Source organism: Andrographis paniculata, unplaced genomic scaffold (assembly GCF_009805555.1).
Source record: "Andrographis paniculata isolate CXL003 unplaced genomic scaffold, ASM980555v1 Contig46END, whole genome shotgun sequence".
In the NCBI taxonomy this organism is placed as follows: Eukaryota; Viridiplantae; Streptophyta; class Magnoliopsida; order Lamiales; family Acanthaceae; genus Andrographis; species Andrographis paniculata.
This window is the reverse complement of record NW_026137580.1, coordinates 1917850-1942071: the sequence shown is the minus strand read 5'-3', so window position 1 is coordinate 1942071 and position 24222 is coordinate 1917850. Positions and strand designations below refer to the sequence as shown.

The window sequence follows — 24222 nt, the reverse complement described above, 5'->3', positions numbered from 1 at the left end:
GTCTCCACTTTTCGACTCGTTCATCCTTGATTCTTGTCGGCTACTCTGATGCAGATTAGGCTAGTGATCCCACAGATCGTCGCTCTACTACTAGTTTTTGTTTCTTTCTTGGTGACTCTTTGGTCTCTTGGCACAGCAAGAAGCAGACATTTGTCTTTAAGTCTAATGTTGAGTCGGAGTATCGTGCTCTTGCTGATTCTACATCCGAACTTTTATGGCTACGTTGGTTACTGTTTGATCTTGGTGCCCCCCCCCCGAGTCTTTATCTAGTACTCTTCATTGCGACAGTCAGAGTGCCATACAAATTGCTCATAATGATGTCTTTCACGAGCGCACGAAACACATTGAAATTGATTGTCATTTTGTACGGCAACACGTGGTTTTCAAGACTATTTTGTTGCGTTCAATCTCCACAAACGATCAACCGGCAAATCTCTTCACCAAATCTCTTCTTCCGGGTCGTTTCCATCTTCTTTTACGCAAACTCAAGTTGATGTCTACGACACCACCTTGAGTTTGAGGAGGGATGTTAGAATATATATAATATTGTACATATATACATATTTACCAAAATACCCTTGTACATATAAAGTAGAGTTTATTGTAATATAATTCAAAAATTCAATTTCCCAAAATCCCCAATACACAGAATTTATAACATACATCTAATTCCCTCTATCCAAACATGCACATAACATCCAAAAAATCTTTTTTTTTTTAAAAGAAATAGCAGTAAAGAGTCATCAACTCCACTTTTTCCACAATCTATTTAAAGCAAACAAGCCAAATACTAAACACAGCTTAATGTAAGCTTTTATTGTATAAACCATAATGTCCTCAATATCCAAAAAAACTCTTCACAAATGCGTAAACGAACAAGATGGCGCAACACATACTTGGAACTTGCGGAGAATGAGGGAAACCGGCTCGAGGAAGTTTCAAGGAAACAATACTTTTAGTCAATTTCTTTGTACAGACAATTCGAAGGCATTGGAAAGCTGCAAAATAACAAATGGAAAAGGGTGGGCTGTGAGCATATCTAGAAAGAAACGTGTGATCAGAAAAGATAATAAATCATCGAATATGAATGCAATAAAAAATTATCCTTGAAGCAAAGACCGTCAATAAAAACATTTAGGAAAGGGACTATAATGTTCAAAATCTATTGTATATAGATGGATTAAGGAGAAGCATATCAAACCTCACATAAGTGTAGTCAGGCCTCACAAATACTAACAAACTAGCAAGATTATGTTTGTCAATACAAGCCCTTGATGTTTATAGGTGTATTAAAAAAGGCTCATTTCAAAGTATGCATAATACAATACACATTGATAAGAAATAGTTTTATATAAAAAGGCTACACATGGATTTTACTTGACCCCCATGGAGAATGATCTGCATAGAGCTCACAAATGCAAAAAATTCATCAGAAAAATTATATTCATGTGTGCATTATCTTGATCTATATGAGATGAGAATGAGACTTTATTGTTTAATAGAAAAATAGAAATTTTTCCACTCACATAACAAGTGCTAGCAAGAAGGTCAAGCAAAAATCGAGTGGCCGGAACATTAGTGACAATAAGATTTTTCTATATATATTCAAATACAAGGAATTTTAGTCGAAAAATTAGATGTAATGGATTATTGTGAACGATCAGATATAACAAAAGTTTGTGGTTGTAGACCCTGAATCGTTTATCATAATTGTTTATACTATTTAATTGGTGAGTTTCCAGGTCGAAAACAGGGATTTTAAGTCGCAAAGTTAAATCAAGTATTGATTTGGTGAAAACGGCGAAAAAACAATAAAGAGACCCACTCGAAAGCGAGCCTGACTCTAAAACTAGGGGGGACTAGAAAACTAAGAAAAACGGTAAAGGTGAGCGGGGGTGAGCGGAGCAGTGGTGAGCGGGACTGGTGCCAACGATGGGTGAACGAGAGGGACATGAGCGGAAAGGCACAATATATTTATATAGATTGAGTGAAAGAGGGTGATGGAGAGATACTGTGTCTGAATTGTGCGTTCCTTAATTGCTAGATTTTCTTGGATGAAATGAACGAGTGATATTGGTGTTTAATCGAAACATATATGTATAATACGAAAGATGACGCCCACAATCAGAATATTATAAGAAAGAAACCGTACTGTCACTAGGAATTTCTGTGACCCAATAAACCACCGTCTATGCCCTATTAATTATCCCAATTTCTGTCTCATTGGTGGCTTTACCCTTATGTTACTTCTTTTTAATCAAAATTGAATTTAGACCCAGTAATTAAGCAGATCGACAAGGCTCATGCGTACGTAACTACATCGAACTACCCTGAATTTGTTTGTGACAAAGAGACAAGGCTTGGATAATCAATTTTTCTGCGTTCTTTCTCAGCAACTTAGAGTTCTTTACAACTAAAGTTTATATAAATGTGAAAATATGGAAGATGTGATAACGAAGAACAAATGATATTTCATTACTTACTACCAAAGTAGTAAAGTTCTATTTCTACAAAAGTTGTAACTTAAAGCGGTAAACTAGAACTAGAGAAGCAGTAAAGTGGTGGCCAAGGGAGAAGAAAAATCTCAACTCCCCTGACCATTCCTGCTGAGAACTCCCTTACAGGGTTGGAGCTCTCTTGAGGCAGGAAGACGGCTAAGAATGCGCGTAAAAAAAGGTGCTTGTATACTCCTCTCGAAGTATATCTTACAAATGAATATCTGGCCCTATTTATAGCTAATGGAAGTGACAGTTGCAAGCAGTTAAAAAGTAGTTCCAACCGTTGGGCAGTTAGGCAGTTGGTGACAGTTATTCTGTTGGAACAATTGCTGGCCGTAACTCCCAGGGTGCTCGTTTCGCTTGCCTTGACTTGTATAGGCGCAGATCTTCCTCGCTTGCCAGATGGCTGAAGGGCATTAGCGCAGCTGAGCGGAATCGTCTATGTTGGCTGATAGTGGAATGGTTGTACCGCTGCGGGTTGAACACTTAGGCGTTATTTGCAATAAGTTGTCGTCGCTTTGCTGCAGTGGGTGTCTGGGTTGCTAGCTTGAGCGATGAAGTCATCGCTTGCGAACGGAAACGGCTATCGCTTGTCTCTCATGCCTTAGTTTTTCTGGACCCGAATCACTGCTTAAAAGGGCAAAAATTGTTAATAATTTCAAAAAATCAATTCTGGATCATGCCAAGCGAAATAAATCAATAAAGTATGCCATAATTCAGATATTGTGATATTTTTATATAGAAATTCAAGTAATGCATAGTTTTGTTAAGCGGAAAATATGCTCATATTTGAAGTCATCAATTAGAAACTAAACCGGTTCAATCTGTAACAAAGAAAATTACTAAAAGTTGTTTGATTAATCAGGTTAGCTCGATTTTCCTAGTTGAAAGCCATACAACGTAAGAAAAACATAGTATCAATATCTTATATTCTCCTATTTAGAATAGAAGATTAATTATTTTTATAATTCATTGTTGCATTTCATTTTATGTATGTACTTAGCTTAACTATGCAATGAATGTGTATTTGTCTATATGCATATTATCCCAACAATAAATGAAAGTGGCCAGTTAATCAATCAAAACATATATTCATACAACAAGATAATACAAAACCACATAAAGAATGGGATGATGCAGATATTTTTTTCCATGCCGCTACTAGCGATGGTTTTAACATTTTTCTTATTCAACAACCGTCTAATTCTCCTGACATGAATGTCAATGATTTATGATGGTTTCGAGCAATCCAGAGCTTAAAAAAAGAAAAATCATGCAAGAATGTCAATGAATTACTTGATGTTGTTGATGCAAGCTTCAAAGAATTGACACCACAATATTTAAACAAGATATTTTTATGTTTACAAAGTTTCATGATTGAAGTAATGAAGGCAAATGAGGCCAACTCATACAAGATCCCACATATAAAAATAGACAGTTTGTTGAAACCCGACAATCTCCCAAATCATCTTACTGTTCCCATGGAATTAATGCATGAATGCATACAATTGAGAAATGTGAGGTGAATGTACTTGAAAAGGGTTATGAATGATCTAGGATATTAGAGGTAGAAAAATGTGTATGCAAACTCATGTGTGCAATCTTCTGTTTTTGAAAGCATGTGAAAATTTTTCTTGACATGATTAGTGCATACATATATAGTGATGTATGAGTAATCTCTGTAATAAAATGCAATGTTTGAAATGTTTGCTTTCACAATTTTAAGCCAATTTCATGCTCAAGAAATCGACTTTTCTAGTGGAAACATAATTACTTTGAATATATTCAATAAGATCACAGATAAGAAAATGAACATCAGTCCAATCCAACAACGACAAACTATTAAAAACGTTCACTAACAGTGAGTAGAGGCATGTACACACATATCGGGACATAGCATACATATATTGAGGGACATTCAGGTCTAACAGACTGCAGATAAGATGCAATAACTTTCACCACAACCAAAGTAAGGAAAAATCAAGCCATCACACTCAAATATGACATGAATTGCAATATACTAAAAATTAATCCAACAACAGTGAACGACAAGTAAGAATTGGTTGAGATCTCATCAACATCCTCATAAGGGACGTGTTCGTCGGGGCGATTGGAATACGTAAGTGGGTTTCTCCACATCGTGCTCAACCTCGAGCTCATTTTCTGAGTCAAGGACGAACCTAAGCCGAAATAAAAAATCAGCACCGTCGGTAGCAAATCCAGCAGCCCCGTCAAGCTCCGCGTCCTTTTTCGGAAAAGCTCGAGGACAACAGATAGTTACAGATACTGGTTTATGAATCTAAGGACCGAAGTCGACATCCAAACCCAAATAAAAAGGCTCATTCGTGTCCGACACCCACCAACCGTTTCCTTTGCTCTCTCCCAGCTGCTCACTGGAAAATATAAACAGATCGGCGTTGCCGAAAAAGATTTGAAAAGCGGGTGCTCGGATTTTAGTCGATTTAGGGTCGACGAAAGAAGAATAGCCACAGTTAGGGTAATGGGGACTCACAATTGGAGTAAGGCTTGAAACACATTAAATCGAAAAGGACAGTCTATGACACTGGACAAATCAACGGTGACAACAAAGTAGGGTTTTTAGACATTGGGCAGAAAGAAAAGGGGAGAACAGGGGTGGAGAGAGAAAGAGTGAGACCGTGGTGTCGCGGGTGTTGGATGATTTTAAATATAATTAGGATATATTAAAAAATTTAAATTAAATTTAAAATGAGTTAATTTTTGCCAAATATGAAAAGTGATAAAATATTTGGAATAAACAGAATTGAAAAGGAAGACACGATAAGTGGAATGAAAGAAGTAAATTGAAAAATGATACTCTTATCTCATTACGAACAAAAATAAAAAATATAGTAAATTATATAACATCCCATTGTATTTTAGTAAAAATGAATAAAACATCCCGTGTTTTATTTATTACGTGAAACTCCTTTATATTAATATAAAGTTTGCACGAAACACCTTTTTCGTCCACAACTGATATTTGATTATAAATATGAACCAAATAATGCAAGTTGTATACAAATAAAAGAAATAAAATATTTTAAATAATTTTTTAAATAAAATTAATTAATAAATAATTTATTAATTCTTTATTTTATAATTTTTTGAAGATAAATTATTATCAAATTTTTAAAAAACTTATAAAAATAAATGACTAAGCAATTAATTAATTATTTATTTTATTAAAAATTATTTAAAATATTTTATATTTTTTATTTGTATAAAATTTACATAATTTATGTGTTTATATTGAATAAAAACATTTGGTACAAATTTTAAAATAACAAAATTTTACATAATAAATAAAATACAAAATATTATTGACGTTCTTTATACAGGTAATATAAAAGAAAAAGCCAAGCAAGGCGAAACTGCCACAGCGCGTACACCAGACAAGAGGATTCCGTGTGACGCGCACTATGGGTGCATTACACCGAGGCTTCATATAAACGCCAAGTGTCGAATCATGAGTGGTCATCCCAAGTCTTGCTGACTTTACTTTACGACTGACCTCCCCCGAGTGTCCACTCCGACCCCGCCGCAGTATTCTCCCATCGCCTCCGATTTCGTCTCTCCGCTGTCCTCTCCTCTCCTTTCCTTAGTTCTCTCACTCTGTATCTTCTCGCGCCTGTCTACCTAGATTATGACCTAAATCCGCCCTTGTTGACGTCCGTGTATACAGCAATCTATGGCCGAAGGTGGATCCTACAATTTAGGGTTTCGATTGGGTATGCCCTTTCTCTTCTTTTGTTTTTTTTTTTTTTTTAGAAAATTAGGGTTTTCTTTTTTCTTTGTAAAAGATGGTGAGAAAATGTGATTTTGGCGAGGGTGGTTGAGGTTGGAGCGTTGATTTATGTGGTTTTACTGATGGGGTTTTGGGAGAGCAAAGAAATAAGTAGGTTGAGCGGCACTCTGCTGTGCTTTGGAAGTTCCTACGATTTACTTGATTTAGATGGTCCTGTATGTGAATTCATTCGAAGTGGCGGTGTTTGGGAACAATTGTTGTATAATCTTGGCCGGCTGGACTCTTCGGCGTATGTTTCTAGGGTTTTGATTTGCATCAAGAAACTTATTTGGAGATGTGGCTAACTGGAAATATCTTAGTTCATGGTGCTAGGCCATTGCGGTTATAATTGGATCATTTGTGATTTTTAGTTCGTTTAGTAGTTTTTTGACACACAAACTGTTTCCTCTGAGAGGTTAAGCTCACATACGTATTTTGTAATATCCCAATAGATAATGAGAGAAAGGGTTTGATCATTTAGGCGTTGTGTAGGACTGTAAAAGGTTTATTATATTTGGATGATTGCTGCCCTGTAGATGTTAAAACATAGGAAATTGGAATTCCAATTCTTGTAGAATGGTGAAAGCAATGAAAATTCCAAGTTGAGGGTTTATTTTGTGAATGGTTTTGTTGATGGTTAGGTATGGAATGCAGAACTCTAAATTTATTCTCGTGAAAGATGATACTGATAATGGATACAACTTAAGCACGGGCATTTGCCCATCAAGATAACTGTAGCATCACAGAGAAATCCTTCTATTGACATAGTTGTAGTGTCGAAGAAAATGAAGTTTGGTGGTACGAAGATACAACATAGAAAAGTGTCTCAATTTTATGTTTTATGACTCGTTGTTCAAGTTGTCGATTTTGCTCCTATATTCAGTTTTCTCCATGTCTATGCATTGGCATTTCTGCTTGCAAATGAATAAGACAATGGTTTGAGGGTTTAAGTTATTGGAAATTTCAGCAAGATATGGAGGAGGTTGCATAAAAGGTTACTTTAGAATTGTTGTTTCTTTCATTTCGGGTTAGGTCGGGTTTAGTGTGGAGAGGCATGCTAGTCAGGTTGTGGCTGCGCAAAACAATTGTATTTGTATTAAAAGTGGGAAGGTTCTTGTGAAATGTGGCTATGGCCATTCTTATGGGGATAACATCAACCTAATTTGGGATTCTTGGCCAATGTTTGCTTTCACTTTCTGAGTTGTTTTTGGTCACAAGCTAACTTTAAAGTCTCGAAGTACTTAATTGTTACATGATACATATACCAAATACAACTTTTAATAGATCCATTATTCTACTTCTCCGTTACTATTATTTCTGGTCAAATTCCACTAGTTTTTTACAATGGAAATACTTTTTATACATTGTGGTCTGCATGGGTCTTACTGGAGCACAAGGCAAAATTTTTCGATAAATGAAATCTGCTTTTACCATTAATAATATTTCAATATATGAAACATAAATGAACTATTGCGCCATTGATAGCAATTGTGGATGCTTTTCACCTTTAACTTTTGCTAGGTAAGCACAGATAACTAAACACTACCATGATGAAATATAACTGAAAAGAATACATAATAAAAACTCTCTGGAATGAAAATAAATAGAAAAGAAATGCAGTAACTTATCTCAAATATGACTGGTGATAAAATGGTGTTATGTTAGCTCCTTAGAGTGCTACAAGGTGTTTTGCTTGTCTTGCATTTAATGCATCCGCCTGCATAAGGAACAGGGATTTGTGAGAATACTTCATCTGTTTCTGACTTTCTGCCTTTCCACCAGTTGGCCTTCCTTCCTAATTTTCTTGTGTGAAAACAGTTATAATGTCATGTCATTGTATATTTTGTTAAACTTTAAATATGTGCTAGAAGTTTCATCAGTGTGATTGATTGTTGGGGAATACAAATTAATATCTTTTGTTCATAGTGCAGATATCAAGCAGATACTGTTAGAGGCAAAACACAGGTGGCTGAGACCTGCTGAGATTTGTGAAATTCTTAGAAACTATGAGAAGTTTCATATATCTGCCGAGGCTCCTAGTAAACCAGTTAGTATGTATTTTTTGTCTGGTCTATCTTCTAATTTGCCTCTTATGAAGCCCAGTTACTCATGCTTTATTGCTTGGGAATTTTTTAACCCGTTGTACACATGCATATGACTATGTCGTGCGTCAGTATACTTTTTCTAAAGAAGCCCAAACAAATCAAGAGGATGATGAAGGGAATAGGGAAATCCATGTAAAGTGTGACTTTGAACAAATAAAGTAGAATCATGACCATATTTGTAACTAATTTCCCATTTGATTCTACTCATTATACTAATTGAACCTGTTATATGCATGAATTCTATCAATCTATTTTGAATTGCATGCTTCATGTGATCTTTGGATCAATAACTTGTATAATTTAATTTTTAAAAGCTTTTGAACGCGCTGTTCTTTGCAAATTTTGGTACTAATGAATGATATTACTTTGAAATTATGCACGCGCCACTGATTTGTTATTAAGTGGACTTTAACTTCAATGGTTTTGCACGTCACTTTATTCTCTAAATATATCCCATCATTTTTTTGTTGTTCACTTAGTCTTAATTTTCATCCTCTGACTACCTCAAGACGGACAATTTTTTATGTATGAATGCATGCAATTTCTTTTATTTCTACTTTTTAGAAGATACCCAGTAGCAGGTACTACCAAATTTTAGGTAGCATATTACTTTTATAGTTCATGTACATGTATAAATAAGATGAAATTCGTGAAAAAGGTGCTGAATGTGTTTCTTATGAGTTTGATATGTGATCTGGATTTGGTATTTTTAGTTGAATTATTAACACGAACTGTTTCTGTCAGGCGGTTCTGTTTTTCTTTTTGATCGTAAGGTGTTGAGGTACTTCCGAAAGGATGGACATAATTGGAGAAAGAAAAAGGATGGGAAGACCGTTAAGGAGGCCCATGAGAAATTGAAGGTAATATATTCATTATTAAATGGCACTAATTGCTTATAAAATGCACGATTGAGTGCATGATTCATACATTTTGTTCACAACCCTGATTGTTCTCCGGGATTCAGGAGCTTTTGATCTTCACGCTTAATAACTTGATCATTTGAGCCCTAGTATCTTCTAGAATTCTGGATGCAAGTATCTGTATATATGTCTCAAATAAATGTAAGTAATTCTGCTGCAAACTTTAGTTAAGGTGGACCTGGTGCATTGCAGTTGACCTGCTGAAAACAACTGTACATAATATATATATATTCTTAATAATAATGATGATAACAATATGCTTCTGGACATCCCATACTTCCGTAGCAAATTTATGGAAAGCTCTCACTCTGGAAGGCTCTTCGCAGCCTTCACTCATGACTTTTCCTCACTGAAGAAATGCAACAAATACACAATTTCAAAAACCTTAAGCAATGTAGTTACAAAGGAAACAGAAACTGATAATAACATCATGCCAAGATAAAGGATTGCTTTCTGCCAGGAAGATGAAAATTTTGAATTGAGAGGACAGTAAGTTGCATTGGAGGCAACTAGTATACAGATATATATGTATATACATACATATAAATATATATTGTAAGGTGCTACCGCATGTCATATTTACGCAATGCCAGTATCTAGGAATGTTGGAGCATAGTACAGGGTTTGGTGTCTGCCCTAAATACTTTGTATGGGAGTATGGTCTAAAGTTATTCATTCAGCGTGAGAATGGCTATATTTTGATGCTGCTTCATCTTCAGGTTGGAAGTGTTGATATGCTTCATTGCTATTATGCCCATGGGGAAGATAACGAAAACTTTCAAAGGCGCAGCTACTGGTTGCTTGAGACGTAAGTGTAGATATTGTGAAGTTGTATTCATTGGCATAGTTTGCATAGGTGATTTTGTGGTAGTGATTTGCTTACTGTAGTCCATTAAAAATCAGCTTGGCATAATTCACGTTGATTTGACATATGGTCTCCATTCTCTGTAAGAAAATATATCTACTTTCCACCTGCTTGTATTCTTTTCAAATGAGTTTGTCTTAATGATATATTGAAGCCATATGAAATTATTGTGCCATCCCTATAGAAATAATAATAGAAGTGTAACACGTCCTCATCCTGTCCGGAAATAGTAGCTATGTTCAAGTCAACCTCTGCTAGTGACTACATGAGTGAATAACAACACGTCTCAGGATTTAAAGAGAACGATTAGTGATTTAACTCTTGGATGGCTTGTTCTCTTCTTATTTTTTGACTGAAATGAAATGTGACTGTTTCCGGACATGTTAACTTCATCTTGTGAAATTGATTTACACTTGCTTTCTGAGTTTTGATAGGCATGTATTTTGTTTGACTAAGTGACATGTTCTTGTCACAAATGATGCATGTAAGATTATTCGTGTGGCAAGATGTGCATTTTAGTCAAGATTGGTTAATCACTTGATTTATACAATGAAGTATCATATCCTTGCAAAGGATGTGTAAACCTTGAACCACTCAACACATATATTGAATTGTGGCCGTGTTTTCTGATTGTGCAGGGACCTCATGCACATAGTGTTTGTCCACTATTTGGAAGTCAAGGTTAGGCCTCGATAATGTCTCGTGATATTATGGGTTTTTTGTTGCCTATGTATTTTTTCCCCTTCTTAAATGAGAAATTTAATTTCAAAATATGCTTTACCCTGTCTTATGAATTGTCTCATGAGAAAATATGTAAAGCATGATTGTTGTAACTGAAACTTGTGAAATATCAGTGTTTTACAGTAGACCACTTTTAGCTTTTAGTCTGAACAACTGGACAATCATTACGCCTTATTTTTTTGATAAATACTCAGATCAATGGTTTGACTTTATAAATTTATGTACTCATCTGGTTAAGTTCATTCTTTATTTGGTATTTTGAAAATACTACTAAGACCCTTGATTAGGTTGCTTGTGCACATGGATAAATAATTTTGAGGATAGAAAAATCACTTTGAAAGTAGGAGAAAGTGGATGATGTGAATTCCATTTCTTTGTTCTTCAGGGTAACAAAACAAACATCAGCTATGCTAGAAACAGTGATAGAGTTGCATCAAATTCTGAAAATGATGGCTCAATGTCATCCAGTTTTTGTGGTACAAGCCCCACCAGCCACTTATCTTCAGCATATGAAGATACTGAATCAGGTAGCTTGATTTCTTTCATCTTATTCTATTTATCTGTAGCATAAATTTTGAAATTGAATTCAGTTTTTCTAATACCATGATAATGTGGTGTGCGTATGACCTATTTCAGAAGGTAATCATCAAGCAAGCTCCAGGCTCCATTTATACCCAGAGTCTCCATTGACTGATGATGGCCATTCAGCTCAATCTAGCTCTTACAATCAACTTTATAGTCCAGGTATAATGCCATTTCTGATTCCTGTGATGTTCCGTAAGCATATTAGTGGTTCTAAAGATTCTTGTTTCTTTCTTTTTTTCAAGGAAATTCTTCCCTGAGTTATGCATCATTGCCAAGGGGTCGTACAGATGGAGATTTTGAAGGAGGCAGTCTCTTAACTGGTTCTCAAGCGACCACTAATGTGGCACCGTGGAAAGAATATATTGGAACTACTACAGGTGTTATTGCATTATATATGTCTAGAATTGTTGTTCTTTTTATTTCCTTTTTTTTTTTTTCCTTAAGTGAAAACTGGAGATCCCCTGAAAAATTTTAGTTTTTGTGAAATTTCTTAACAGGAGATGATGCATACAAACCAGAACTTATGCCTTCTCTGCCTCTCCAGTCGAACTGGCCGGTAATTAACAATTTTTTTGAGGGCACTTCTCTTCCTCCGAATCAAGGGTTTCTTGAGCAAAAAGAACAGTCTGGGCAAAGGAATCTTCAAATGCTCCTCTCTAATATAGAGCCTGGAAGTGCTTTGAACCAAAATTTGGAGAATCCTATGCCTACACTAGGAAACGAAAACAATTCTTTCCTCCTGAAAAAGCCTCTACTTAGTGGTTTGCAAACAGAAGAAAGCTTGAAAAAGGTTGATAGCTTCTCCCGTTGGATTGCTAAGGAACTTGGGGATGTTGATGAATTAGATGTACAAAGAAGTAGTGGAATTTCATGGAGTATTATGGGAAATGAAGACGACTCTACTATGTCAGCCCCGTTGCAAGTGGATATGCACACGCTGAACCCTTCTATTTCCCAGGATCAGCTTTTCAGTATTATTGATTTTTCTCCTAGCTGGGCCTACTCAAACTTGGAGACCAAGGTACTACATGTCTACTATTTCAATCTTAGACCATATTATCAGTTTATCGCCTATAATGTAAAGATATTCTGTTATAACCCACAAATGTTACTATTATAGCACTTCTGCTTTTCTGTTGTAGAAGTGAATTTGTTTTCCAGATTCTCTCTCAAGTGAATTACAAGATTTGAGTAATTCACATCCAAGTTTTCTCTGCCTTTCCTCCTTGTAATTGAGCATCCAACAATGACAAATAGAGCGGCAGTGTAATTAGTTTGATGCATTAGCTCCTGCTAGTATAATGTGCATTCTTATGCTCTAGTTGAATCCTGATGCTTATTTTTTCCTTTTTTGCCACAACAGATTGTTGTCACTGGAATATTCCTCAAGAGTGAGCAAGAGTTATATGAATGTCGATGGTCCATCATGTTTGGAGAAGTTGAGGTTCCAGCAGAGGTTTTGGCCAATGGAACTCTTTGTTGCCTTGCTCCATTACAAAATCCTGGAGTAGTCCCTTTCTACATAACATGTTCCAATAGGTTGGCATGTAGTGAAATACGAGAATTTGACTATCGGCCGGAGCAAAACATTCACCTTCTTGACATAAGTAGAGATAAGGGAGCTCAGATGCATCTGTATCAAAGATTTGAGATGATATTGGACCTGGAACCCACTGGCAGTCCTATAAATTGTGGAAATGACTTTGAAAAACGGAATATAATCGACAAACTTGTCTCCTTGATAGATGAGGAGAGTAACCATGAGGCAAGGTTGACTCCAGAGAATGACAAATCCCATCTTAAGGTGATTGGAGAGCTTCTCCTAGAGAGGCGGCTTAAAGAGAAATTTTACTCTTGGCTTCTTCGCAGAGTAACTGAAGATGGCAAGGGGCCAATGGCTATTGATGCTGGGGGTCAAGGCGTCTTACACTTGGCTGCGGCGCTTGGTTTTAGTTGGGCTATCCAGCCAATGATCACTGCCGGTGTTAGTATAGACTTTCGTGATGCAAATGGTTGGACAGCACTTCACTGGGCTGCTTTCTGTGGCAGGTAGCCTTTTACTTAGTGTTTTTCACTAAGAAGTATACATTCCTCTTGATGTTCTTCCTGTAGTTTATGAAATGTTTCTGTTTCTTCCTCTTAACATTCTCCCTTATTATTGCTATTACACATAATAGAGAACTGGCTATATCTATCTGTACTTTCCTTGCTTTTTGTCGTTAACACTTTTTTTTTTTTCTTACAGAGAGGACACAGTTGCTGCCCTTGTTGCTCTGGGTGCTGCTTCTGGACCATTGACAGATCCAACTGCTGATTGCCCACAGGGAAGTACTCCATACGACCTGGCTTCTTGTTGTGGACACAAGGGCATATCTGGTTATCTTGGTGAGGCTTCTTTGACCTCATTAGTGTCTACACTTAAACTGAAGGATGATGTTATACCGGAAGCACCTGGCTTCGGAGTTATACAGACAGTTTCAGAACGTTCTGCTGTCCCAACAACTGGGGAAGAAGTTCCGGACGCTCTCTCTCTCAAGGATTCACTAGCTGCAGTCTGTAATGCAACACAAGCAGCTTCTCGCATTCACCAAATTTTCCGCATTCAATCCTTTCAAAGGAAATGGCGTGGTGTACAGGGATCTGACGACTTGCTGACTCCAGAAGAGCAAGCTGTTATAGGTGGTAAATCATCCAGGTTGGGTCATTCAGATGGTATGATGGCCAATGCTGCTGCCGTACGTATTCAGAAGAAGTACCGTGGTTGGAAGACAAGAAAAGACTTCCTACAGATCCGGCAGAAAATTGTTAAAATCCAGGTGCTTTGCGGATTAGTCTTTTCCCGATATTCACTTAAAAAAATATCCAACAAATTAATGACTCTACTTTCTCTTTCTGTAAAGGCTCATGTAAGGGGACATCAGGTCAGGAAAAAGTATAAGCCAATCATCTGGTCTGTTGGAATATTAGAGAAGGTGATTTTGCGTTGGAGGCGTAAAAGAAGTGGATTGCGTGGATTCCGATCAGATGTTCAGAAAGGGTCGAGCATGCAGGAGGACAATAATACCCTGCCACCACAGGAAGATGATTATGACTTCTTGAAAGAAGGAAGAAAACAGGCTGAAGAAAGGATGGATAAAGCACTTGCTAGAGTGAAGTCAATGGTGCAATATCCTGAAGCACGGGCCCAGTACCGTAGATTGCTAACTGCTGCTGAAGGTTTCCGCGATACTAAGGTAAAATCTCTATTCGTGTGATACTTCATTCTTTTTGTTGAGATGCTTACTGAGTGTTTGTTTGGTACAGCCGCCTTGAAAAATGCATTTTACTTGTGTCGATTTTATTTTCTTGGTCCTGAATTTCTTGTGTAGATTTAAATATGTTGTATATGTAAGAAAAATATGTTTAGTATATCCCAAGTACTGAAATTCTAAGTGCTCGAGTATTCTTGCCAATGATGCTGTTGGTAACTTAGAAATGATTTCACTAACTATTCATATTCCTTGTCTGATGTAGGAAACTTCGAATATGATGATCCCGGACAATGTTGAGGATATGGGTTATGGTGATGAGGAACTAATTGATGTTTCAAGCCTGTTGGATGACGAAACTTTCATGTCTTTAGCGTTCCAATGATGATGGAAGAAGAAAGAGTTATTAGAAGATATGGGTTGGGTTAGCTATCTGTTGTCACTGTCTCAGTCATCAAACTCCCCAATGGAAAGAAGAACAAAAAAAAAGGATAAGAATAACAGACAGATGTTAGAAGAAGCTTTGGTGTTTTGTTTTATTTTGTTGGTATCTATCTGTTCTGTTGTATATATCAATCATATCCTATCTATCTGTGCGTGGACACATTAAAGAACAAACTTACTTTATAGATGATGTGTATAATGCTGTTTGAACATTACTATATAGATACAGACAGATATATCTCTATATCTATACATATAGATACATTTAAGTGGGGGAGGTATCTATCTATCTATTTATATATCTGACTAGTTCTTATTTGTTAACGTAGAGTAGACAGTTAATTATAAATAGGTTACACATAAGGGATGACTAATATAATTTGGGATTAGATTTAGCAAATTCAAAATCTGCCCATTAGAGAATCGCCTCACTTTGAATTTGCCTGGTCATCCCTTCTCCCAATTAGGGATGTCAGTCAGGGCAGGCCTCGAGATTCGCTCTCCTAGAAAGTATCAGGTTTCATGACCGTCTCGCGGCTCCAAGATACACCCACCCGTTAGAAAATATTAGATTTTAAGATTAGATTTTAAGACTGGCCCTAGGATTCTGGGTTTGGGATCAATCCAGAAAATTTATTTATTTTTTCTTTTAAAAAATATAATTTATTTTAATAATTTAATACTAAAAAATAAGTGTTGAAATACCAAACAAAATTTAGTTAAAAAAATAAGAAGGCAGTGGTCCAAAGTGATATTGGTCGGGGCAGGCAAGACAACAACATTAAAGAAAAATATTTAGGAAGTAGAATTCTATTTTACATTTAAAATTTAAAATAAATATGTAATTTAATTTTGGAAAATAGCATAAAACCCCGTGTGGTTTTCCAAAGATACTGAAAATCACATGTTTTTAAAACTCTAGAAAACCTACTTGTAGTTCGTAAAATGGTGCATACTCGTCTCCTTCCAAAAGGCACTGACGGTGTTAAATACCCTACTAGACCGTTTTGCCCCTTACTATAATTTGTAGTTACGAATTAGGACAAACATATTCACTCTTCTCGCGATTTCACTCCCGACGCACACCTCGACCTGCCACTCACGCGCAATCCCGACTATAGCGTTCCTCTGGCCAAACGCCGCCGCTCCCGCCTCCGTCGTTCTCTCCGCCACCGCCGCCTGCAATGAATAGAAGTTGTTCGTGTCCAATTTTCTTTTGCCGGACCAAGGCGAGAGCTATGGCTCAATTCGTGGAGCCCTTCGTATATAGGTAAAATTTTACAAATGTTTGTTGAATTGTGAGTAGGAACCCATTAAATTGCGTGGAAAAATAACCTGCTAAGTTTGGTTTTGGTTTCACAAGGGTCCACACGAGGTTGGCCATATATACAACGCAAACATGTTGATTTCTTGAAAATATGGGTTTTTTTTTTGTCCTTTTCATGCAATTTTTTTGTCGTATTTTTTGTTGGAACTACCAATTTCGATGATGAGGACAACAATGGTGAGGATGATGACGAGGAAAGCCAAGGGGGATTCGAGTACATGAGTGTTGAGGAACCAACGTGGACATATTACAACGAGGGCATGAGAGCTCATACTTAGCGCGAGGTGGAGCCTGCAAGCTCTGTCGGTAAGATCAGCTGGGGCTTCACATGACTTTTTATCTTGCTTAATTAATTATTTTTACTGATATATGGCTGAAAATTTCATAAACCATGTAGATGAGGGTGACGACGGAGGACCGTGGACATATTACAACGAGGGCATGGGAGCTTATGCTTGGCACGAGACAGAGCCTGCAAGCCCTATCGGTAAGATCAGTTGGGGCTTCACATTACTTCTTATCTTACTTTCTTAATTATTTTTACTGACATGTGGCTGAAAATTTCATAAACCATGTAGATGAGGGTGACGAGGATGATAGTCACAACACCAATGCCGACGAATATTGAGAGGACGTATGGATTTGTCGAGAGTGGCAGAAGGAGGCTGCACGTGCAATGGAAAGTGACAATTCAGAGAGAAGCTCGGACAGTGGAGAGTGGAGGAGCGAGGACGTGGAGGGGGAAGTTAGCTTAGATGCTTCGCCTATGGTTGAGGATGAGATAGATCTGATGGATGAACTTCTGCAAGTGAGCGAAAATGAGGAGGCTGGGGAGTGCGAGCAGGAAGGGGTAAATACGGAGGCTGAGGGTTGGTGTTCTGATGGCCCGAGTGAGGAGGACGGGCTTCTTCGCAGCCCAACAGGATCGGATGAGGGATTGGGTCCGGTGTTCGAGGAATGGGATGATGACATGGACTTAGCCGCCCGTGATTTGAAGGTTGGGATAAAATTTGTCAACCGAGATAAATATAGACAAGCTCTTCGGGATTGGATTGTTTGTCGTGGTTGGGAATTGAATCTGATAAAGAATTAAAAAAAAAAAGTGACAACCGTTTGTAGAAAGGGGTGCGAGTGGAGGATTCACACGTCTTGCGTCATGGGGGACACTTTCCAAATTAAAACATTAAAAAGAGTTCATACTTGCGCACACTAGTCGTCTAATGCACAAGCGAAATGCAAGTACCTGGGAAAATGAATTAAGGACATTGTACCTGATAATCCAGATATATCTATACCCGCTTTGAAAAAGAAGATACATCAGGATGTGCGTGTTGAGGTGACTTTGTACAAAGTTTACCGAGCCAAGCGGTACGCATTGGAGTTGATAAAGGGTAGTAAGGTTGAGCAGTACATAAGACTTTATGATTACTGTGCTACCGTATGCAAGTACAACCCGGAAAACAGTTGTATTTTGCATGTTCATCGTGGACTTAACCCTTCGACATTGAAGCGGATGTACTATTGTTTAGCGGCTTTAAGGGACAGTTTCAAAGCGGGTTGTTGGACGATCATTGGGCTTGACGGGTGTTCTCTTAAGGGGTTCTACAAGGGGCAGCTTCTCATGGCCATTGGACGAGATCCGAATGAGAATATCTGCCCCATTTGTCTTTGCGTTTGTCGAGATTGAGATGTACAAAACGTGGGACTGGTTTTTGAAGCGCTTGTTGCAAGACCTTGGGGATTCGAGGATAGAGGAATGGGCATTTATCTTCGACCGACAAAAAGGTTTGGTGAAGGCAATTTCCGATCGAGCATCAGGGGCCGAACATCGCTTCTGTCTCCGACACATGTACAATAACTTCAAGATGCGACTTAAGGGACTGAATTGAAACTTCTCTTTTGGAGGGCAACATCAACATATAATTTAAGAGAACAAAAAAATTTCTAAGAGGGATTCTCAAGCACGATGCGGCTACCGGTATGTGAGAAGCAACATATACTTGGTTGCGTGAGATCCCGCAACATCATTGGGCGAGAGCTTTTTTTCCTATGTAGACGAAGAGCGACGTGGTTGTGAATAACATGTGTGAGTCTTTCAATCGTTACATCTTGGAGGCACGTGACCTACCGATCATAGACATGTTTGAGTAGATTCGTTGGAAATTGATGGTTCGTATTCAAGAGGAGAAGGCCGGTATTGAGAAGTTTGAGGGGATTGTATGTCCAAATATTATAAAGAAGGTGGAGAACCAACGGAATGTGAGTCGTCATTTTTTTCCGTCTTAGGGAGGAAATGATATGTACGAAGTCTTGCATTTCAATCAGAACCATATTGTCGAGCTAAATCGGTGTGTATGCACATGTGGTATGTTCCAGATCATCGACTATCCATGCTGCCACGGTGTAGCTGCTATCTAGTATCAAGGACTACCCGTCGAACAATTTGTTGACGACTGCTTCAAAAAGGAGACCTACAGAGCTGTTTACAACCATACAATTCACCATGTCCCTAGCATACATGAATTCGAGGAATCCACATTGGGAGAGGTTGCCTCGCCGGTTGTGAAAGTTAGAACTGGTTGTCCAAAGAAAGTTTATCACCGTGACGAGAACGATGGGCGTGTTGATGGTAAAGCTTCTTGAAAGGGATTGACGACTACTTGTTCGAAGTATTATCGTTTAGGACACAATAGACAAAGCTGTAAAAACGATCATCAATAGGTATAACCTAGAACCGTTGAAATTTGATGTGCTGGATTCATTATTTTTTTTGTGTGTGTGTAATGTCAGTCGTGTTGGCATATGAATTGCTGACATTTTTCACCATCAAATTAAGGAAATCAATGCAATGAGGGCCCATCCGGAGAGACGTTTGGCGGCCGCAACCAGACATAATAGGTATAGAATAGAACTCTCATGAATCTCTATATGTGTTGCAACATAAATGTGTTGTTTAGTATGTCGTTGCAATATACATTAGATTAGGAAAATATGTCGAATGAGGACCCATCAGGGCCGATGTCGGATAATCGCCCGCAAGCAGAACAAGTACGCATTGGGAATATTCTGCAATTGTTTTGGATTTTTTTGGATGACATAAATGTGATGACTTTCTTACCGTTGCAACCAACTTTTTTAGGTGGCTTCCAACGCTCATCCCGCTTCGGAATCGGCACCAGCAACACAGTCGTCTCAGGTCCAGTTGGTACGGCAGCAACACTCTCTTTTATTAATTTATGAGAAATATACAAACGTGTGTGAACATTTCACACATTTGATGAAATGCCCATTCATAGGGTCCATCTGAGACAACGGATAGGAGTGGAGCTTCTCGACATCCAACTTTATCCTCGCTCATCCGAAGCGTTGGATTCTCGCTTAAACCAGAAGAGGGTCGATCGCCATCGGCGGGTGGATCTTTTAGTGGCCGTTTGTGATGAATCTCTAATTGATTTGGAATATTTTCATATTATATACTTTGGTTATATGGTTCCGAACAATGTGGACACTTGAAGCCCTATATTTGTCATGTTTGTTTTGTGTCGGCTAATGGTTGAGATTTGAACATTTCGTATAAGTAGCAGCTATATTAGTAGGCCGCTGGTTATGTTGTTGTTATGTCCAACGATCATCGATAATGGTAGTGATTGGAGTGTTTTGTATAATGTCTATTAGATTTCCTAATGTTATAATGTTGTTGCGGCTATAATACATGTTTTTGTTTAATTTTGTCTATTGCATATCTCTGGGTGTCTATTGTATAATGGAAGGGATTGGAATGTTAAATGCATTATAATGCCTATCGTATATTTTTGAATACATACTTTTCAATGCTCAAGGATAATGGTAGTGATTGAAATGTTTAATTGTGCCAACTGTATAATGTTCGTCTCGAAAAATGCCTTATAACATCACAATATCCAACCCAAACTTACAATCGAAACATCAAAACATCCGTATTCATACCACGGAAGGCGACAATCAAACAATATTTCACATCCATCTTCATACCTACACCAAAGTCGTAATCAAAACATCCAAATCGAAAAATCAAAATATCATTATTCAAACCTACACCAAAGCTAAAATTAGAACATCAAAACATCTATGTTCTTCATTACTACTACTACAACACAAAACGAGATGGGACGAACCATCGAACATATAACCAACTACTTAAAACAAGACTTTGAATATAGTAACCACCATAACACCAACCATGATAAGCTTGATGTACCTCAGTGTAACGCGCAAGACTATTTAACGGCGTAGTTCTTCCACAACCACCTTCAATTGAGACACATTATCGGCGACAACTTTTGTTTGTTTTAGTTACTCCCCATCAAACGCAGCGGATTGAACCTCCTATTTATTCACATCATCACCATCGTTGCTCCACTTCCCAAAGCGGGTGCTTACTGGATCAAGCCAACGAAAAAAATCACAGGCTCCAACGTAACAATTACAAAATAATTTTTCTTGAGTTTCCTTTGTTTGTCCAACAGCACAGATTGCTGCAACAGACCCACACTTGCATCGTGGGCATCAATACCTTAGGTCAAGATCTCCCCTCCCCCTAGACTTCGATTTTGACTCGCTAAATGAAATCTCTAATCACATTCAATAGTAAATATTAAAATGATTGCAAAAGAACAAAAGCACATTATATTATTTGTATCCATATAAAAAATTTCAGTGATAAAGATCTTGAATCTTAAAATTACTGAAACCAAATACCCACGCAAGTAATGAGGTTCAAGAACAGCGATCGAGAACCATAAAATTACAGTGATAGGGATTTTAATTGTGGAACTATTCATATGCAAGAACAAAACGTAGTTTGGACAATTTAGTGACACAAATAAAGAAGAGAAAATGTTAAACATTGTGATCTTTTTGTGATATATCTATTCATTTTATAGGTGGAAACGATGTTCATACGCTCATGGTGTTGATGAAACATTGGAGATCGGGGGAGAGGGCATGGATCGAATGCATAGGTTCTATTATGAACCAAATATGGACATTATATATGTTCTAAGTATTTCATTACATATATTTGTCTTTGGCAAGCTTTTCTAACAATATTCCCAGTTCACGACAACATCCGGTAAATTTATTTTTTTTTTGGATTTTCTTGCCCCCTAACTATGCTAGCAATCTCAAGAAATAAAATATATGGACGTATACAAGTGTATTGTTCGATAATTTGTTAACACAGCTAACTTGATTTTCAAAATTTTACCATGTATGGAGCAACGATGGGGATGATGTGAATAACCTACATTGAATGATCATATGACATTGTTCTTGATGATAATAAATGGGAGACAACCTGACATCTTGAAAAAACTTAGTAGCCAAACATACAAGATTTTCAATTACGTGAATCGCATTTTGATGTAAGTCCTTTTTTGCTCAGGTGTATCTTAAAAGGATTGTTAATTCCCAAGGCATTGTTACCACATGACAATGGAAGTTTGCCCTAAGAATTCGTTTTAGTTAGTCATCAACTAACGAGTTCACATTGTTATGTTGTGGCTTAGTCCCACATCGGATTTGCAACAAATTCTTTTTCCTTTAGTTGGATATAAATGCGGAGGTGGCATCGTCCCACATCGACTTCTTAACAAATGTGTTTCTCCTTAGTTGGATATAAATGTGGAGGTAGCACCGTCCCACATCGACTTCTTAACAAACGCGTTTCTTCTTAGTTGGCTATAAATACGGTATGTGCTGATAAACTTAAGCATACAAAATCAAGAGATCTTTAGCGGACTGGATGCGTGTTTGGGCAATTCTAAAGGTACTTTTCTTTCTTAATTATCTTTTTTGTGTATCTTTGTTTTTTTTTTTCGTTATGTTTTAACCTTTTGTGCTTGCATTTTTGTTTTGTTGTAAATACTCTCTAGATTTTAGAATTATATATCTTTAATTCATAGTGGCTTATCTTGGTTTGTTTATCTGGATTGTAGTCTTTAGTGGTTATTTGTATTATAGTATAGTCTTTGGATAATGTTTTTGATCCTTGTGTGTTTCGGTTTGCATTATCTTTCATCGGACACTTTTCCTCTTCGCAAAACTTATATTTGTGCTCTGAATTACATCTGTTATGTTGTATTATTGTATCTATTTTTTTTTTTTTTTTAAAATGGTTCATAATTTTCTTGAAGATAGTAGATATTCTCAAGCTTAAGATGATATCTAACAACTTGATTATTTTCTTATTAATACCAATGCTATTTTTTTATTTTCTTTATGCATAGGATGCACTATGATGTTCTTTATATGCGCAATGAGAGAGCAGTCGAAGAACATAAAATTTTGGAGATCATGGATGACGCCGAGCACATCTTAAAAAAAAAAATAATTCTCGAGAGTGCATCGATTATAGATCCATTATGTGTATTCATATCTTTGGCAAGTTTTTCTAAATGCAACCCTGGACGACAGCAAAGGGTCGCCTCTATCTTTGGCAAGCCTTTCTAACAACGGTTTCTTAGGCTGCCAAAGTGTGGTAAGTTCACAAATGTTGCAATCTTTTAAAGGAAATTCAAGATTTTATTTTAATCCATTCATTTAAATTTTAAATGACTAATGTGATTCTTTTTCACTGCAGACAGACCTGATTCCAAACAGCTTGTATGGTCATAGTATGACCACTGCTCTGCTGCTGGCTGTTTTGTCTGGGCCACCATTAGAGAGTGTTTGTAGCAGTTATGCTGCAACAGCGTTGCGAGAATGTATATGGCCAAGATGCGGAAACGACGCAACAGAGGCGGAGACGGAGGACATCATTAAGTTGCTGCTCCAATATATATTAAGGTTTATTAAAAATTGGTGATTTTGGGTGTAGATAAAGTCACCTGAGTTCGTAAAAACAAATGTTATGAAAATTATGAATGTATGTTTGGTCGATGTAATTCAAATTTTACTTATAATAAAATCCCCGGCGTTTGCACGGGAACTTTCCACGTTAATTCTTTCTCTTGTTGTTTGTTTGCTTTTGGTTCTTTTGTGGTTATTATTATTATTATTATTATTATTATCTTTTTTATGTAAAATTTATTTTAAGATTCATCGAGTTGGATTACCAACAACTTCTTGATCAAAATTTTACCGATATTTTTTGGATCGAGTTTGTCACCCAAAGTCACTTAAAGTGTGGGTGGCTTTTGCAGCTATTGCTTTGGTAATTTGAGGTTACCATTTTGAATTTATCACATGTGACTCATTTTTTTGCATATTATTATGTTCGTTTGAGATTTATCCATACTTACTCAGAGAAAAAATACTAATAATTCAGGCTAATCCTAACTTTCGAAGGCCAGGGGCAACACAAAAATATGGACCTCTGAATATATATAAATAATATTTTTTATTTATAATAAAAACTTAAATAATTAAATAAAATATATATATTTTTAATTTTTTTAGATAAAAAAATAGTATTAAATTAAAATCTATGACCTCATCGTTACAAACTAAAACTCACCTTACACCACCAAACTACATTTCTTTTAATTTCAAGTAAATCAAATAAGTTTTATACTATAGTAACTATACATATATAAAATAACTATTTGACGAACCTCTCATTTATATTGGGCCCTGGGCGGGCGCCCTCTCCCCGGACCCACTATAATATATATTACCTTAAATATATCATACATTAGCTTAGTTG

At 36.9% G+C, this 24222-nt stretch overlaps 1 protein-coding gene across 2 annotated transcripts; it reads left to right on the top strand.

Moving 5' to 3' along the window:
- The first annotated feature begins 6041 nt into the window (after positions 1-6041).
- On the top strand, positions 6042-15455 carry LOC127252446 (calmodulin-binding transcription activator 2). 2 transcript variants are annotated; one of them, XM_051276618.1, is made up of 13 exons: positions 6042-6247; positions 8235-8354; positions 9153-9268; positions 10048-10136; positions 10832-10874; positions 11320-11461; positions 11571-11678; positions 11762-11896; positions 12017-12540; positions 12883-13568; positions 13765-14335; positions 14420-14752; positions 15033-15455. In XM_051276618.1, the coding sequence occupies exons 1-13, from the start codon at positions 6208-6210 to the stop codon at positions 15150-15152; spliced, it is 3027 nt and encodes a 1008-aa protein (XP_051132575.1). In that variant the 5' UTR covers positions 6042-6207; the 3' UTR covers positions 15153-15455. The 2 variants fall into 2 exon arrangements, with proteins under 2 accessions (XP_051132575.1, XP_051132576.1); XM_051276619.1 differs by lacking the exon at positions 6042-6247 and having other exon boundaries at positions 8235-8350.
- Positions 15456-24222: the final 8767 nt, after the last annotated feature.